This window comes from Myotis yumanensis, unplaced genomic scaffold (assembly GCF_028538775.1).
Source record: "Myotis yumanensis isolate MYYU_CA2020_CCGP unplaced genomic scaffold, mMyoYum1.0.hap1 SCAF_24, whole genome shotgun sequence".
Classification (NCBI taxonomy): Eukaryota; Metazoa; Chordata; class Mammalia; order Chiroptera; family Vespertilionidae; genus Myotis; species Myotis yumanensis.
Window position 1 is genome coordinate 5,319,642 of NW_027223775.1, and position 18,301 is coordinate 5,337,942.

Here is an 18,301-nt window from a genome sequence, read left to right on the forward strand (position 1 = left end):
TATGCTTTCTCCAAAAGACCCACTTCAAGCAAGGGACTCACACAGACTGTAAGTGAAGGGATGGAAAAATATATTTCAGTCAAATGGAAGTGAAGAAAGCTGGGATAGCAATACTTATATCTGACAAATAGACTTCAAAGTGAAGGCCATAACAAGAGATAAGGAAGGCACTTCATAATACTAAAGAGATTGATACAATAAGAAGATATAACCCTGGTAAACATATATGCACTTGATGCAGCAGCACCCAAATATATTTAAAAAAACTACTCAAAGATATCAAGGGAGAGATTGACAACAATACAATCATTGTAGTGGACTTTAATACACCAATGACATCACTAAATAAATTAGAGAAAAATCAGCAAAGAAACAGCCATTCTAAATTACACACTAGATCAGAAGAAATTAATTGACATCTTCAAAACATTTCACCCCAAAGCCACAGATTACATGTTCTTCTCAAGAGCACATGGAACATTTTCAAAGATAGACCACATGTTAGAACATAAAACAAGTCTCTACAAGTTCAAGAAGATGGAAATCATATCAAGTATCTTCTCAGACTACAATGGCATAATATTAGAAACAAACTACAATAAAAACAATTAAAAAAATTTCAAACACCTGGAAGCTGAATACCATGCTATTGAACAATGATTGGGTTACCAAGGAGATCAAAGAAGAAATTTAAAATATCCTGGAAATGAATGACAATGAAAACAACATAATCCAAAATCTATGGGACATAGTGAAAGCAGTCCTGAGAGGGAAGTTTATAGTTCTACAGGCCTACCTCAAAAAAACAAGAAATAAAAATGGTAGTAAATCATCTATCTCTAAAACTTAAAGAATTAGAAAGAAAGGAACAAGAAAATATCAGAGTGAGCAGAAGAAAGGAGATAATAAAGACCAGAGCAGAAATAAATGACATAGAGACAAAAAACAACAACAACAAAAACCCAACAACAACAACAACAAAAAAGATCAATGAAACCAAGAGCTGGTTCTTTGAAAGGATAAACAAACTTGATGAACATCTAGCCAGGCTCACCAAGAAGCAAGGAGAGAAAACCCAAATAAACAAAATCAGGAATGAAAGAGGCAAAATAATAATAGACCCTGCAGAAATACAAAGGATTGTAAAAAAAATACTATGAACAACTCTATTCCAACAAGAGGTTGCAATACTTCTAAACTCTTTCGATGAAGCCAACATTACCCTAATACCAAAACCAGATAAAGACAACACAATAAAAGAAAATTACAGGCCAATATCCCTCATGAACACAGATGCCAAAATCTTCAACAAAATTTTAGCAAAATGGATCCATCATTACATCAAAAAGATCATGCACCATTTTCTGCTGAATTAAGCACAAGTAGAGGGCCAATAGAATGAAAATCACAGCTACCTGCATGTGATGGTGAGAGGAGGCGACTGGGCCCAAGCCTCCAAGACATCCCAGGGCAGAGTGTTTTCCCAGTCCCCGCGGGGCTGTACCTCTGAAGCTCTCGGCAGGGTGGTGCTGGTACTTGGTCAAGGTCAGTTCCAGTTGCTACTTACTTTGACCCTCAGTCTGGGGCAGGGAAGGGCCTGGCACGGTGAATATGAAAGATGACCATCATGCCTGCGGATGGGCAAGGAGCAGAGGAACAGGAGATGGGTAGGGGAAAGCTGGGGGCCTCTGTGTTATAGCAGAAGCAGTGAGCAGATCTCCCTTATTAAAGTCAACACCACCACTCTGAAAACTAAAACTGGGGCTCTGTACCATCAGGACTTCCTCAGGCAGGAAGCTGGGTCACCAGCCTCTTTCAAGCCCCCTACCAGCTCTATACCTGTGTTGTGGCCCTGCAGCCTCTCAATCTCTTCTGCCCTTAGACGTTGGTGCATTGGGATTTTCAGTCACTTTTAGGCACCTGGAGAAAATTTTCAACATTGGTTTTATAATACTTAGGTGGCATGATATATCTGTGTGTTTTGTTGTTGCTAATCCACATTAGAGGACATTTTCCCATTGTTGAATTTTTTCAACAGAAACCATGGAAGGGGAGGAGAGGGAGAGGGAGAGGGAGAAGGAGAGGGAGAGGGAGAGGGAGAGGGAGAGGGAGAGGGAGAAGGAGAGGGAGAGGGAGAAGGAGAGGGAGAGGGAGAGAAGGAAACATCCATTGGTTAACTACAAGCAAGGAACATGCCCTTGACCTGGAATGAAATCCTGGACCCTGGAGTGCCAAGGCTGGTGTTCGACAGACTTAGGCACAGCAGTCAAGGGGGTAATTTAACACTTTTAGTCAGAAGGAGCATTTGAGAGCATGAACCATAGAAATAATATGAAGGTCAGAATTTCAGCCCATTTCCAGAGAATTTGCATTCATATTCATTCATAATAAATTATTTAAGTTAAAATATTATTCTTCAGCTGTATTTTAAATAAATGTAAGCTCCCTTGTCTACCTCAGCCTCATTGACACCTCTTTAGCTCAGGCAGATAAAAGCATAGGTTTTCAAAATATTTAAGACTTTACTAGTGTCATGTCATACTGACATAAAATTATTCATAAAGCGGTTCAAGTATTGTTATTTGGTCACTGACTTTACAGGAGGCTCAGTTGGAGCACCACCAGCACAAAGGCCCCCTCTGACTTATGGTGGTCCAGTCCTGTGATGATGATTACAGCCACACAGGAGATGGGTATGATGGGGGCATGGCAATTACTGCAACAGCCAATGGGACACCCGTCAGAGGTCCTGAGTGTGGTGCTGGCAGCGATCCCAGGATTCACCATCTACGCAAGAGAGAGTGAATCATGCAGTACAGTAGCTCACCTTATTGGGCTCTCAGGGAGTAAGGGGAGAAGCCCCTGTGACAGAAGAATTAGACACTGAAATTAAAAATGATAAGGTACAGAAAACATTTTATTGTAAAGAATTTGCCTTCTGTTATTTAAGAATGGCTAAAAGCAAATGGTAGGTTTGGGGGAAGCATCAATAATTGTAGGTACCATTATGAAGTTTCAGGATTGGAGGCAAGGTTTGAATTATTCAAGGTTATTTCGTAAGTGCTGATTTAAATTACAATATACTTAAATGTTTAAATTGTACATATTGCATTGTTAAAATATTCAGAATATAAGCACAACCAACAGACCAACAGAGGCAAGACACTGGGAGTGGCTAGACGAGAACAAATGACTAGGGATAGGGAAGGCCAGGGGGAGGTCAGTAGAAAAAAAGAAAGACATATATATTACTATTTGTAAAACCTTAAACAATAACATTACAAAAAATTTTAAGAAGAAAGTGTTCTGCAACATGGGATTTCATGTCTGATTTTACTACAAACACATAAAAGCAATCTGTTTGGATGGTGAGTTATATTGATGGCCCTAAATTTCCCAGGGTGTCTATGACCATAAGTGCATAAAGTCTTTGAAGTGAACTGCATACAAAATGAGGCAGTGTGTGACTTCCTCATGACATGCTGCCCTGTTTTCCAGTTAGGGAGGTTAAACAAATTAGGTGTTCTCCTTGGAAAACCTAAATGGATAAAAGGATTGAAGAACCTCTGACAACGCTGAAAAACAAGGATTCCTCCAGCTCTGTGGCCCACACTTTGCACCCTAAGATACTGATAAGGAGCAGGCCTATCCCACTGGCCCCAGAAGGAAGAGGAGACCTTAGGGAAATAGGAGATGAGGTGAGCAGCAATAGAGCAACATGGCTTGGCAGCACAGCAGCCTAGGCCTCAGCATGAGGAAGATTGGCAGACACCTGTGGAAAGGAGTATAGGAAGAACATGTCATGCCAGCCCCTGTTGAGGGGCAGGTGGCAAGGCCTGAAGGTGCTTGGGCGGCCTAGAGGGAGAGTTCAGAGGAGTGGCTCAAGGAATCTATTTTGATTCTGAGCTACAGTGGACATGCACACTCCCTCCCCCTGCCTAACCCCCCTCTGCCTGAACTGGAATTGCACTGCCCTTGTGCTGGTGGTTCCTGTCTCACGCCCACACCCTGAGGACCTGGTGTCACAGGCTGTATCCCTCCCAGCATCCAGGTGTCCCTGTGAGAGAAAAGGAATGGCCCAGGAAACTGGCAGCACAGCGGGGGAGAGCCCAGGCAGCCCCTCCTCACCCATCCTGTCCGCTCACTGGGGGCCATGGTCCTCTCATAGTACTTCAGGGGATGGAGCCACAGGTCCTTGCTGATGATCTGGTAGGCAAACAGACCTGGGTCAGGAGAGCACAGGGACCCGAATAGAAACCCAAGCAGCAGGGGGACATAGGAGGCTGTATGCTGGCATGGCTAGTGACATCCCACCTCAGCAATCCTGCCAGATCCTGCCACCATGTGGTCAGAGAACCAGTAGAAGAAGCTGGGGCTGCTGTCCTGGTGCCCATGGCTGAAGGCTTCTCGTTCACAATGCTGGTGCCACTGAATGGGGGTGGCACGGGACAGCCTGTATCCTGCAGGAGAGGGGTATGTGAAGCTGGGCACAGCACCTTCCCACCCTGCCCACCACCAACTGCAGCCCATGCAGGGAGCCTCCTCTTACCCGTGAGGGTGATGAGATACTCCTTCACAATCACATGGTTGCGGAAGTAGGGGTTGCTGCAGAAGTACAGGCTAATGGTGCAGCAACCTGAGGGATGCCTGACTTCCCTCACCTGCAGAAGAAAAGTGGACCCAGGGAGTGAAGTCGCAGCCCCGGGCTCCCGCCTGTAGCCGTTTTCAGGGACAGGCCATTTCCCCACCTGCCCTCCACTGCTCCTTGGAGCAGGAGGCCTGACCTTCAAATCGATCATGTGGCCGAGCATGTTTTCATCTTGGACGCTGATCATGGCCGACAACTCTGGGTGGTTGACAAACTGCTTTGGGTCAAGGAGCCTGCACCCTGGGAGCTGGGCATGGACCAGCTAGAAAGTGCGGCCTTGCCTAGCCTCTCCTACCCTTAAGGCCACTCCTTCTCCATAAAAGGCAGAAAGGGGCACAGCACCACTCTGTTTCCTGACAGACCCTGATGCCCACCAGATTGTTTTGTGCTGAGGGCTTGACAGGCTACACATCACACATTCCTGCTTCTGACTGAGGAACTGGACATACAGACAGCCTGTAGGGCAGCATTAGCGTCAGCTCCTGGTGTATGCATGCCTTTGTATTGGAGCTCTGCCCCTGGAACACCAGGTACTGCTTGTATGGTGCCTGTATAAGACAGAGGGTGTCTCCAGGATCCTGGGCCAGACTGGTGGGTACTACCCTGAGCTTGTCCTCAATGTTCTTTTTTTTGGGAACCATCCCCGCTTACACCGTTCTCCTGTGCTGTAACATGCTCCTTGTGATCCTGCTCCTCTACCCTCAAGGATACAGCTGTGAGCCAGAACCCAGGGATGCACCAGATATTGAGGCTTCTCAGTTCGAAATAGGGCTTGAGCCTCTGAGGAGTCCTGCACCTGAGCCGAGAGAAGGCCCTGCTGGCTTGCTTGTTCATGGGCTCCATCTCCAATTGAAGGGCCTGGAGCACCTCCAGAGGGGACCAGGTTAACTTGGCCCCAGGCCCTGACTGGGCCTGCTCCTGCTGCACTGGCTCCTCTTCTTCTGGCTTTGCTTTGGCCTCTGACTGAGGCTCCAACTCTTCCACCTGTTCCACTGCCTCCATGGTGCCCTCCCCCTCCCCCTGCAGGACAAACTGCTTCCCTGCAATGAATTGCTCCTCCATCTACCCCTCCTCCTAGTGGTTACTCCCTTGCAGATCCCCAGTCACTTGTGCCTCCAGCCACAACTCTTCACTCACCACCTCCTCCTCCCTCCCCACCTGCAGATCTGGGAAAACCTCCTCCCCCGCCCAAGTGGCCTGCCATGGCACCACCTGCAGAAGGCCCTCTGTCCACAGGACATAGTGAACCTGTGCCTGCAACTCCTCCCCCAGGCCCTCCTTGTCTTCCCCTTGCTCCTCATCTGGGTTCCCTGCTGCACCTCACTCTCCTCTCCCTGCACACACTACTCTGCAGCCACCCAGTCCTCCGCTGCCCCCCACTCAAGATCTAGCCAAACCTCCTGTCCAACCTCAGCTCCAGGGTCTCAGCCTCCCCCACTTGCATGAAGTCCTCCTGCTCCAGCCCCAAAGCTGCCCTCTGAACCTCCTGTGCCCTTATGTGCTGGTTATCACCACTTTCCTGCACTGAGGTGTAGCTAAAAGCCTCCTGGGCCATCATGCTTGCCCTGTCCTTCCTGGTGCAAAGGCCCTGGGGTGCACTGGGAATCCTCAGGTGCCTTTCAGTTGAAGGCCCCCTAGTGTAACTGAGAGGAAGCACACTGCCTCCAGGAGCCCCTCAGTCTCCCAAGACAGCCTGATGCCCCCTGGCTCTGAGACCTGTGCTGTGAAAGAGCAGGCGGTGCAGAGCCTGCTGAGTCCAGGCAAGGCGCTTGCTCACTGGTGCATGCATCCGGGCCCTGGTGTGCTGAGTGTGTGTACACTGGGCTCATGCACAGGCACTGGTCATGTGAACATGTGGTACAGAAGGCACCTAGCCAGGCCTAGCCTGCTGTTTCTGGGTGGGCTCCTGAAAAGCCTCTTCCAATCACGGATGGGACAGTGGGCGTCACCCTCCACAGCCCCGCCCCTCACTCAAAGCTCTGGTGTAGGTAGATGGTAGACTCGGAGGTATCCTATTTTCTCTTCATTAGCCAGAAAGCGGAGATTGAGAAAGCTTAGAAACTTGACCTGACTGAAAAGAAGAAAGAAATGGTGGAACTTGAAAATGACTTCAGGTTTTTTCACTGTGCAGAATAAAGTCAAACACTGCTGCAGTTAAATATTTCACCCCTTGTTCTCCCCGCAGGAACTACAATAATAATCTGCTTTGTGTTGATATTTACAGCTGTGTTGCTGACAATTACCTGGAAGAGAAGTTAAGGTGATTAAATGGGTTGGAAAAAGTTTAGCTAAATCAGAAAGCAGGTATAATTAAGCAAGTTTATTCTATATCTATCTATCTAAATATATATATTAGTATGGCTAAGTTGACTCGTGCATGTGTGATACATATGAAGCTCTTGCTGGCGCCAATCGCATGCGTGTGTTTCAATTTGTCATTGTCAATCTGAATTTGGTTGACACTTTTATTATAGAGAAAGGGCAAATAACGGTATTAAAATATTCTAATTAATTTCCTTTCATTGTGCACGAATCCATGCACCTGGCCTCTGGTATTCTAATAGTGGCAGGATATCATCCATGAATACTAATATTCTATTGGGCCAGGACATGCCAAAATTAGTCACACATATCCTATCTAATAAAAGAAAAACATGGTAATTAACCGTAACTTTGCTACCCTTCCCATTGACTAATCAGGGTGATATGCAAATTAACTGCCAACCAAGATGGCGGCCAGCAGCCAGGCAGCTGAAGCAAACAGGAGGCTTGCTTGCTCCAGTGATGGAGGAAGCCAAGGTTCCCCACCTGCCACTGCCGGCCCTGAGCTGCAGTCTAAGAAACAATCTTGCAAATATAGAAGCTAAACAATCCCCAGAACCCTGCTTTCAGCCAAGCCGGGTTTGGCCTCGGAGCTGGAGTTGACACAGTGTTTCAGTTATAGAAACCAAACAAACCCAGATCAGCAGCCAAGGTCTCAGAGCTGGAGCTGAGCTTCAGAGCTAAAGCTAGCTCTTAGCTCCAGTGACAGCCATAGAAGGTATATAGATCCCAGAATAAAAAAATAAATAAAAAAAGGAGAGGTTGGGAGCTTTAGTCACCCACCAGCCTGAAAACGGCCCTCAGCCCTCACCCAGACTGGCCAGGCACCCCAGTGGGGACCCCCACTCTGAAGGGGGTGTGACCAGCTGCATACAGCCTTCATTCCCTCATCCAGGCTGGCCAGGCACCCAAGCGGGACCCCCACCCTGATCCCGGACACATTTCAGGGCAAACCAGCCTGCTCCCACCCATGCATCAGGCCTCTATCCTATATAGTAAAAAGGGTAATATGCCTCCCAGCACTGGGATCAGTGGAGCCGTGAGGCCTCATGAACCTGGGATCAGTGGAGCTGAGAGGCCTCCCGGCACTGGGATCAGTGGAGCCACGAGGCCTCCTGGCCCCTGGAGCAGCATGACAGGGGGCAGTGCCCAAACCCCTGATCGCATTGCGGCTCTGTGTGTGGCAGGGGGCGGGGCCACAACCTCTTTATCCGCCCTGCTCTGTTCATGACAGGGGAAGGCGTCCCAACCCCCTGATCGACCCTGCTCTGTGCCTGATAGGGGGGAGCTCCTCAACCCCCTAATTGGCCCTGCTCTGTGTGTGACAGGGTGCAGCGCCCCAACCCCCCCATGGGCCCTGCTCTGTGTGTGATGGGGTGGAGCCTCAACCTCCCCATCAGCCCTGCCCTGAGTGTGATAGCAGCAGCACCCCAACCCCTGATCGGCCCTGCTCTGTGGGTGACAGAGGGCGGTGCTCCAACTTGCCTATCAGCCCTACTCTGTGGGTGACAGGGGAGAGCTCCCCAACCCCCTGATCGGCCCTGCTCTGTACGTGGTAGGGGGTGGCGCTGCAACCTTCCCATCTACCCTGCCTTGAATGTGACAGCGGGCAGTGCCCCAACTCCCCAATTGGCCCTGCTCTGAGCCCGACCAGGGACTGCACCCAGGATTTGGGCCTGCCCTCTGCCACCCAGGAGCAGGCCTAAGCCAGCAGGTCATTATCTCCTGAGGGGTCCCAGACTGTGAGAGGGCACAAGTGGGGCTGAGGGACACCTCCCTCCCCCGCCAGTGCACAAATTTTTGTGCACCGGGTCTCTAGTCCTATCTAATAACTGACAAACATGGTAATTAAGCGTAACTTCGCTACCCTTCCCATTGGCTAATCAGGGTGATATGCAAATTAACTGCCAACTAAGATGGCAGTTAACCACTAACAAAGATGGTGGCTAATTTGCATACGTAGACACAATGATGGGAGGCAAAAGGGGAAGGATGGAAGAAGCTGCCTGCCAGTGTCAGAACCCAGGTGGCAGCCAAGATCCTGAGAACTGGACCGCCTTTGCCAGCCCTGGGCCAAATCGGAGAATCCGGGTGGGGCAGGGAAGAGGGGATGTCTGCCTCTTCCCTGCCCAGCCGGGCTTCTCAGATCAGTGATCACCAGTGATCAGAGAACACCTAGAGGTGGGGCCAGAGGCCAGGCTGCATCCCTGCCTGGGGACACGATCCATCCTGGGTGACTCAGCCAGGCCCCAGAAGGAGACCCAGGGGCTGGGGCTGTGTCACCGCAGGGGCACGCGATCCAGTGTCCCGGCAGTGGCGCATCCCCAGCCCCAGAAGGAGACCCAGGGGCCTCCCAAGTGGAGAGTCTCCATAGTCAGACTGCACAGTGTCAGGACAGGAATAAAGATGGAGGTGACTCAGATGCCTGGCCAGCATCATTAGACCAGCAAGCAAGTCCTTTCAGAGGGGACTTGGGGTGGGGGTGGGGCAAGAAAAGCGAGCAGGGAAATGGAGAACTACAACTTCCAGGAGGCTTAGTGGCCGGGGCCTGTGTGCCTGGCCATGAAATTGGATGGGGCAAGTCGTTTTGCACTTTAAGAGGCTTGCAAGGTTGGAAGTTCTGCGGGGAGCCAGGGAGAAATGGAACTGGAGCAGAGAGCGGGGTCCGTGGCAGCCGTGGGCTTTGAGGAGTTCTCAGCACCTCCCTGCTCAGAGCTGGCGCTGCCTCCACTTTTTGGCGGTCACATCCTGGAGAGAAAGCTTGAGACCAAAGTGGAGTTTGTGTCTGGAGGTCTGGGCAGCTCCAGCCTCCAGAAGCAAGATGAAGAGGAGGAGGCAGCCCAAGGCCAGTGGCCGTGGTGCCAAGGGGAACTCAATTGCAGGAAGTACCAGGTGCTGGGTCAGCACTGCAGGGAGATCGAGCAGGTGAATGAGCGTGTCCTGAACAGGCACCATCAGATATAGAGGATAACACGAAGACTCCAGCAGGAGCAGAGGTTCCTCATGAGGGTGCTGGACTCCTACGGCAACAACTACCGGGCCAGCCAGTTCACCATCTTACTGGAGGACGAGGGCAGCCAGGGCACAGATGCCCCCACCCGAGGCAACGCTGAGAATAAGCCACCAGAGAAAGAGGGGCTGTCCCTGCCCAGGAGGACACCAGCGCCTGCAGAAGCCAGCAGCCCGGTCCCTGGTGAGGGGCCCAACGGTTGGAAGAGGCGGTGAGTGCCACTGGAAGGGCGCCGGGCGGGAGTTGCGCTGACTCCGAATCTGGCCCCCCCTGCAGATAAAGTTGGAGGAAGACTTTGGCTTCAAAGCAGTCAAGGCTCTGGACTCAAGTTGGGTTTCTCAGGGGCCAGACAAGCTGCTGGCCTACCCCACCCTAGCCAGCTCCCCCTTTGACTGACCCCCCCCCCCCCAATAAATGGACCCCATGCTCTCCTCGGCAAAAAAAAAAAAAAAAAAAAAAAAGCTTATAGAGGCATGCTTATAGGATCAAGTAGTATAAATATAGATGTAACAGGACAATGAAAAGAGAACCTGGCTACAATGATCACCTGAACGCTGCCTCTGTGTCATTCCTTCTTCGCCAACTCGGTCCACACCTTTGGGAACCTCTGGACCTGCTGGGGCTGGACCCCGACATTCCTCTTCTTATAAGGACTTCAGTGAGATGGGCTAAGGATCCCACTGGAACTGCCTCAATTTAATGTAATCCCCTCTTTAAAGTTCTTATCTCCATATACAGGTACCTTCTGAGGTTCTGGGGATTAGGATTTTAACATACATTTTGTTGATTACCCAAATCAGCCCTTAACAACCAGCATGTTTCAGAAAGTAGATTCCTACAGGGTTATTTACCAAACATTCAGAAGTATTTTTAAAAGAGCTAAGCCCCTCGCCCACCACACGGGCCCCTCCCGGCGAAGAGCGAAGGCCTGGGTTCCAGGCACCGGAGGAAAACTGGTGCCAGCAGCCAGGGGAAGGGGCCCCCAAGGGGCCCCAGATTTCGAGAGGGCACAGGCTGGACTGAGGGACCCACCCAAGTGCACAAATTTTTGTGCACCGGGCCTCTAGTCTATATATATAAAAGCGTAAGCGACATTATGAGTGGTTGGTATGATGCACACTGACCAGCAGGATGCAGACACTCAACACAGGAGCTTCCCCCTGGTGGTCAAGGCTCTCCCACAGCGAGAGCATCACTCAGCCAGAAGCCGGGCTAATGGCTGGAAAGTGCAGCTGCAACAGCAAGAGCCTCTGCTGCCCATGTGACAAGCTACGAAGCAGTGGTGGCAGGTGGAGGGGGGCTTGGATGAGCGGGAACAGTGCAGCACCTGGCTCCCGCTGGGGCGCCTGCCCGGCTGCCGGTGCTTGAATTTCGTTCACCGGGCCTCTAGTCATTTTACTATTTATCACCAGTTTAGCATGGTTCTCTTCTAATGATGAATAATTTAAATGTATAACCTGAATTTTGGTAATGATGGCCATACAGATTTTACGGCTCTTTAGCGGTATTATTTAATGGCTTCTATGAAGAACGCTAACCTCCTTCAAAATATGAGAAATATTACTTCTCCCACAAGCAGTACTATGTTTCAGTGCTAATTCTTTCCACGAATGCCCCTAAATGAGCCTTTCACTAATTGTCTTTGCTCACGAGCTCTTCCAAAATTGAAATGGGCAGGCTGCTCGTCTATATTCAAGTGCAGAGGCATATTCTTCTTAACTACACTGATGCTCTCAATACTTTCCATTTTCCAACATAATTTATAGGGAAGTCTCAATGTTAGACTTTACAACGTCTCCTTACTAATATGAATAAGTCACTTTTACCTTATTTCTTCACAACTATGTGCATGCTCTGATTTAGCACCTTTCAATGCCTGACTCTTTCAAGTGTGCCTTTCCACCCTTGTTTTCATTAAAAGCAGACCCTTTGAACCCACACTGATCACTTTTTAGCCTGTTGAGATAATGCAGACAGTCCTCGGGTTACATAGGACTCGAAGTACATAGTTTAGTGGTTACATCGCCATCCCCCATTTATTTATTTAAAAAAAAGCTTGATCATTTCCAGGTATGTACATATGTGCTTTATGGTTTTTTTTTTTTTTTTTTTTTTTATTATTCATTTACCACAAGTAAAGATCAGGAATTGTTATCTTTCTTTTCATTTTTGTTTTATTTTTTTACTGTTTCACCCCATTACTGCTGTGTATGTGTGCTCTATGTGAGTGACATATGTGCTTATGTAGGTGGGTTCTGACTTACGCGAATACTGCATTACATCCCACTGCAGGAATGTATCAACAATGTAACCTGAGGACCTACTGTACTTATATCCTATTGATTAACATGTAGTTATTTGGTCTCCATATTTCCTCAATAAGTATATGATTGTTGGAAGCACAAAGTATATCTTTATGTACTTATGTGTCTCTTAGAATTTTCATTCAATAACAATAAATGCCATGTCCTTATAAAAAGATCTGGTCTTATAATTGAATGGCCTAATACATTTTAGAGTAGGACACCATTACCAAAGTTTCCTCAGAAGAACATGTGTTGAAATGAAGAGTGTATTCTTCCAACCCCTACTTGAAACAAGCGCTTTAGTTGAACTCTATTATGATCTAAACAGAGACAGAAACAGTAGGAGACATGGCAAGTTTCAGTTACTATATGCCTACTGAGCATGCCTCAAAACACATTTCCTGACAGTGCTATTTATCAGACTGTGCATTCACCTGACATTAGGGCCTTCATGCACAGCTCCATCCTGAAACCACATGAAAGAGAAGCCTATTGGACAAGAATGTTAGCAGGGACTTTAAAATGAAGAGGAATTCTGAAGAGGATTAAAATTGGTGGCAGAGCCCTAGCCAGTTTGGAACCGTGGACAGATCACCGGCCTTCAGACTGAAGGGTCCCAGTTTCGATTCAAGTCAAGGGCACTTGCCTGGGTGTGGGCTCAATCTCCAGTCTGGGGCATGCAGGAGGGAGATGATCAATGTTTCTCTCTCATCATTGATGTTTCTCTCACTCGCTCTCCTTTCCTCTCTGAGGTCAATAAAAATATATTTAAAAGAATGGTGGCAGAATAAGTGGATGCTGCAGGGACATGCTCCCAGGAACAAACTGATATTCCAACTAAAATACAGAAAAAAATCCTGAATAGTCAATGGAAAACTCACAGGAGAGAACCTGACACCCGAGGACCAAAGGTGGAGACCACTCCAGGGGTGGGCAAACTTTTTGACTCGAGGGCCACAATGGGTTCTTAAACTGGACCGGAGGGCCAGAATAAAAGCATAGATGGAGTGTTTGTGTGAACTAATATAAATTCAAAGTAAACATCATTACATAAAAGGGTACGGTCTTTTTTTTTTTTTAGTTTTATTCATTTCAAACGGGCCGAATCTGGCCTGCGGGCTGTAGTTTGCCAACAGCTGACTTTGAAACTGGTACGAGGAGAGGAGGCTTGAAGGGGCTGGCCTGACACCCACAGAAAGCAACTGAAGTCCCGGAGAGATATCTCAGCTATGGAGGACTGCCACTGAGAACTCTGGGTCTAATCCCCAAGCTGGGCCTCCTAGCAGAGAGCACCAGAACTGAGGAGGGTACCCATATAACCTGTGGATGTGAATAGCAGCAGGGCACTGTCTGCCAGGGAGAGACAGCTAGAAATTCAGGCATCCTCTTTAAGGGCCAACGCACAAATTTCCCTGTGGAGCCACACACCTTGTGCCCTGGCAAAGGGAGGGTGAAGTGGACTGCAGCTGTGAGGGCAAAAGCCAGAACTGGGGAGTCAAGGGTTCCAGCACAGAAGACAGACACTTCAAGTTTCCTGGGAGGAGTCATTGCCTCATGCAGCAGAGAAAATCTTTCCCACACAGACATTTGCCTTTCCTGGAGGGGAGACAATTAACACACATTACTGGGAAACACCTTGCCCTGAGGACACTTAAGAGATTATAAATAACAATTAACCTCCAGGCAGAGGCAACTGCCGCACCCTGTTGAAACAAACTCTTGCCACACCTGAGGACCATTGCCTTGGAGGCAAGTCAAGTTGGACTCCTACCAGTCTATAGATAGAGGTCTCTGGAGGCTTTGAGTCTTTGCCTGACCTCATTGGTCAGAAACATCCTTTAACAGTGTCCTGCACTAGAGACTGAGAGGCATAGAGGATCTACCTAACTTGTCATCACAAACCCAAACAGAAAGCCAGAATGAGGAAACAAAGAAACAACCCCCAAATGAGAGAAATAGAGAATTCTCCAGATATAGAGATAGAGGAAGCACAGAGAAGACATTTATCTGAATCTGACTTCAGAGTTATGAAGGTAAAAGACCTCAACAGCATGCAAATAGATATAGTGACTATGAAAAGAAGAACATTCCTAGATATAAAATGCATAACACAAATAAAGAACACACTGGAAAGAATAGGCAGATATTAGGGAAAGCTGAAGATCAAATCACTGAATTAGAACAGAGTTAAAAATATCACCCAATAAAAAAAGACAGAAAAAAATAAGATTTAGAAAAACCCCAAACAAACTGGAGGACCACTTACATAACAGTATTAGAATAGCGAGTGTGCCAAAAGAGGCAGGAGGGGAGAAAGGCATAGAGAAGGTCTTTGAAGAAACAATGGCAGAACACTTTCCTAACCCGGTAAAGGAAAATCTCACACAAGATCTAGAGCTAAAGAGAACCCCAAATAAGAAGTACCAAAACAAACCCATGCCCGAACACATCATAATTAAAATACCAAAAATTAAAGACAAAGAGAGAATCTTCAAGGCAGCAAGAGAAAAGAAAACTGTTAGCTATGAAGGAGTTCCCATAAGGCTGACTCCTGATCTCTCATCAGAAACTCTACAGGCCAGAAGGGATTGGCATGAAGTACTCAAATTAATGGTAAGTAAGGATCTGAGACCAAGATTACTATATCCAGCAATTATTTCATTCAAAATAGATGGTCAAATACAGAGCTTCATAGACAGAAAAAGGATAAAGGAGTAAATCATCACCAAGCCAGCATTATAAGAAATGCCAAAGGGATTTCTGTAATGAGAAGGAGAAACAGAGACAGAAACTTAGCCATACAGAAAGGAAATGGAAAGAAATAAAACCTAATAATAATAACTGTAAATATAAATAGGTAAATGCTCCAATCAAAAGGCATAGGGTAGCAAAATGGATACAAAAACATGATGCAAGTATATGCTGTCTACAGGAGTGCCACCTGAAAACAAAGGACATACACAGGATGGGAGTGAAGGAATGGGAAAAATTTCCATGCAAATGGAAAACAAAAAAAAAAAAGGCTGGAGTAGCAATATTCAAATCAGACAAAATAGACTTTAAAATAAAGGCCATCACAAGAGACAGAAAGGTCACTGCATGATACTAAAGGGATCAACCAACAGGACGATATAACTCTAGTAAACATATATTCACCCAACATAGGAGCACCTCTCTCTCTCTCTTTCTCTCTCTCTCTCTCTCTCTCTCTCTCTCTCTATATATATATATATATATATATATATATATATATATATATATATCAAACAATCAAACAAACAAAGAAACTTCTAAAGGACTTTAATAGAGAGCCTGAAAACAGGACAGTCATAGTAGCAGACTTTTATCACTCCTCTGACTTCACTGGATAGATCTTCCATGTGACAAAATAATGATACAGAGACTCTAAAGGACACACTGCATCAGATGGATTTAATTGACATTTTATAACGTTTCACCCCAACAGAGAAGAAAATACATTCTTCTCAAGTGCACATGGATCATTCCCAAAGATAGACCACATGGTAGGACACATAACAAGTCCCTACAAGTTCAAGAAGATTTAAATCATATCAAGCATCTTCTTGGATCACAGTGGAATTAAATGAGAAATCAACTAGAGTAAAAACACCCAAAAACATTTAAACACTTAGAGGCTAAATAGCATGCTATTAAATAATGAATTTGTTACAATGAGATAAAAAAATATCAAAGGCTTTTTGGAAAAAAAGGAAAATGAACAAATAACAACACAGTATCACTGGGAAACAGCAAAAGCAGTCATGAGAGGGAAGTTCATAGCACTATAGAAATATCTCAGAAAATAACAAAAATCAGCAATTAACTATTTATCCCTACAACGTAAGAATTAGAAAGAGACCAATAAGAAAAGCCCAGAGTAAGTAGAAGGAAGGAAAAAATAAAGATTAGAGCAGAAAAAATAACAGAAACAAAAAATTCAATGAAACCAAAAGCTGGTTCTCTGAAAGGATAAACAAAATTGATAAACCATAGCTAGACTCATTATGAAACAAACAGACATGATTCCAATAAGTAAAATCAGAAACAAGAGTGGAGGAGTAACCATTGGCACCACAGAGATACAAAGGATTGTAAGAAAATACTAGGAACAACTCTATGCCAAAATGATGGACAATGTGGATGAAATAGATGAAGTCAGTAAAAAATGCAAACTACCAAAATTGATTCAGAAAGAATTAAGAAACCTGAATAGGCTCATCACAACTGATGAAATAGAAGCAGTAATCAAAGCACTTCCAACCAACAAAAGCTCAGGCCCGGACAGCTTCACAGGGGAGTTCTACCAAACATTCTGAAAACTACAATCTATACCCCTCAAACTATTTTAGAAAATTAAAGAGGAAAGAATACTTCCAAACTCTTTTAATGAGGCCAGCATTATTTTTATTCCAAAACAAGGTAAAGACAATACAAAGAAAGAGAATTACAGGCTGACATAGCTGATGATGACAGATACTAAAATCCTCAACCAAATATTAGCAAATTGCATCCACCATTATATTAAAAGAACCAATGCCAGGATCAAGTGGGATATATTCCAGTGATGCAAAGCTGATATGATATTCACAAATCAATAAACGTGATACAACTCATAAACAAACTGAGAGACAAAAATCACATAATCATATCGATAGACAGAAAAACAATTGGAAAAAACCAACACCCAATTTTGATAAAAACTCTCAGCAACGTGGTAATGGAGGGAGCATACCTCAACATGATAAAGGCCATATATGAGAAACTTACAGCCAACATCATACTCAATGGGCAAAAACTAAAACCATTTCCCCTAAAAGAACAGGAACAGGACAGTTATGCCAATTTTCACCACCCCTGTTCGACATAGTACAGAAAGTGCTACCATAGTGTTCAGGCATGAAGAAATAAAAGTCATCCCAACCGGAAAAGCACATCATAAATGAATTTGGTCATGTATCAGGATACAAAATTAACACCCCAAAATATATGTCTTTATATACACCAATAATGGACTCACAAAAAGGGAAACTAAGTAAAGAATCCCACTTATCACCGCAATAAAAGAATTATGGAAAAAACTCAATGAAGGAAGTAAAAGAACTGCAGTTGGAAAATGACAACATTGAAAAGGAGATAAAGATATCAATCAATGGACTAATATACCGTGTTGATGGGTTGGTAGAATTAACATCATTAAAATGTCCATACTACCCAAAGCAATTTATAGATTCAATGTAATCTCCATTAATATAGCAACAGAATATTTCACAGACAAAGACCAAACTCTCCATAAATTCATATGGAGGAAAAATAGCCGCAGCAATCCAGGGAACAAGAAAAAAAATATGGAAGGCTCACAATACCAGCTATTAAGCTATATTATAAAGCCACCATTCTCAAAACTGCCTGCTACTGGCACTAGAAAAGACATATACACCACTGAAACAGAACAGAGAACCCAGAAGTGGACCCAAGTCATTATGCTCTATTATTAATTTACAAAGGAGGTAAGAGCATACAATGGAGTCAAGACAGTCTCTTCAATAAATGATGAAAATCAGACAGAAACATGCAAGAAAATGAAACGGCACCACCAACTTACACCATACACAAAAATAAACTCAAAGTGGATAACGGACTTAAACGTTAGTTGGGAATCTATAAAAAATCTTAGAAGATTGCATAGGCAGCAAAACATCAAACCTATGGCTTAGCATATCTTCACTGATTCAGCTCCAAAGACAATGCACACAAAAGGGAAAATAAACAAATAGACTACATCAAAATAAAAATCTTCTGCACAGCAAACAAAATCCTGAACAAAACAACAAGAAAGCCCACTGCATAGGAGAACATATTTGCAATGGTATCTCTGATAACTGTTGAATCTCCAAAGTTTTCAGGGAACTCACACAAATTTACAATAGGAAGATAAACAATCCGATCAAAACATGGACAAAGGACTTAAATGGACACTTTTTGAAAGGGGACCTA

At 45.6% G+C, this 18,301-nt stretch overlaps 1 protein-coding gene and 1 pseudogene across 1 annotated transcript; one reads left to right on the top strand and one right to left on the bottom strand.

Annotated features, from left to right (window-relative positions):
- Positions 1–4,161: 4,161 nt before the first annotated feature.
- Positions 4,162–5,289, bottom strand: LOC139000454 (testis-specific Y-encoded protein 3-like; the record flags this gene model as incomplete). The annotated part of the gene is made up of 5 exons (XM_070402632.1): positions 5,098–5,289; positions 4,785–4,865; positions 4,550–4,661; positions 4,315–4,460; positions 4,162–4,206 (listed from the first exon to the last, which is right to left on the bottom strand). Coding segments are annotated over exons 1-5 (576 nt in total), but the record flags the coding sequence as incomplete, so codon positions are not given.
- Positions 5,290–9,610: 4,321 nt separating this feature from the next.
- LOC139000599 (TCF3 fusion partner pseudogene) lies at positions 9,611–10,376 on the top strand (annotated as a pseudogene).
- The last annotated feature ends 7,925 nt before the right edge of the window (positions 10,377–18,301 follow it).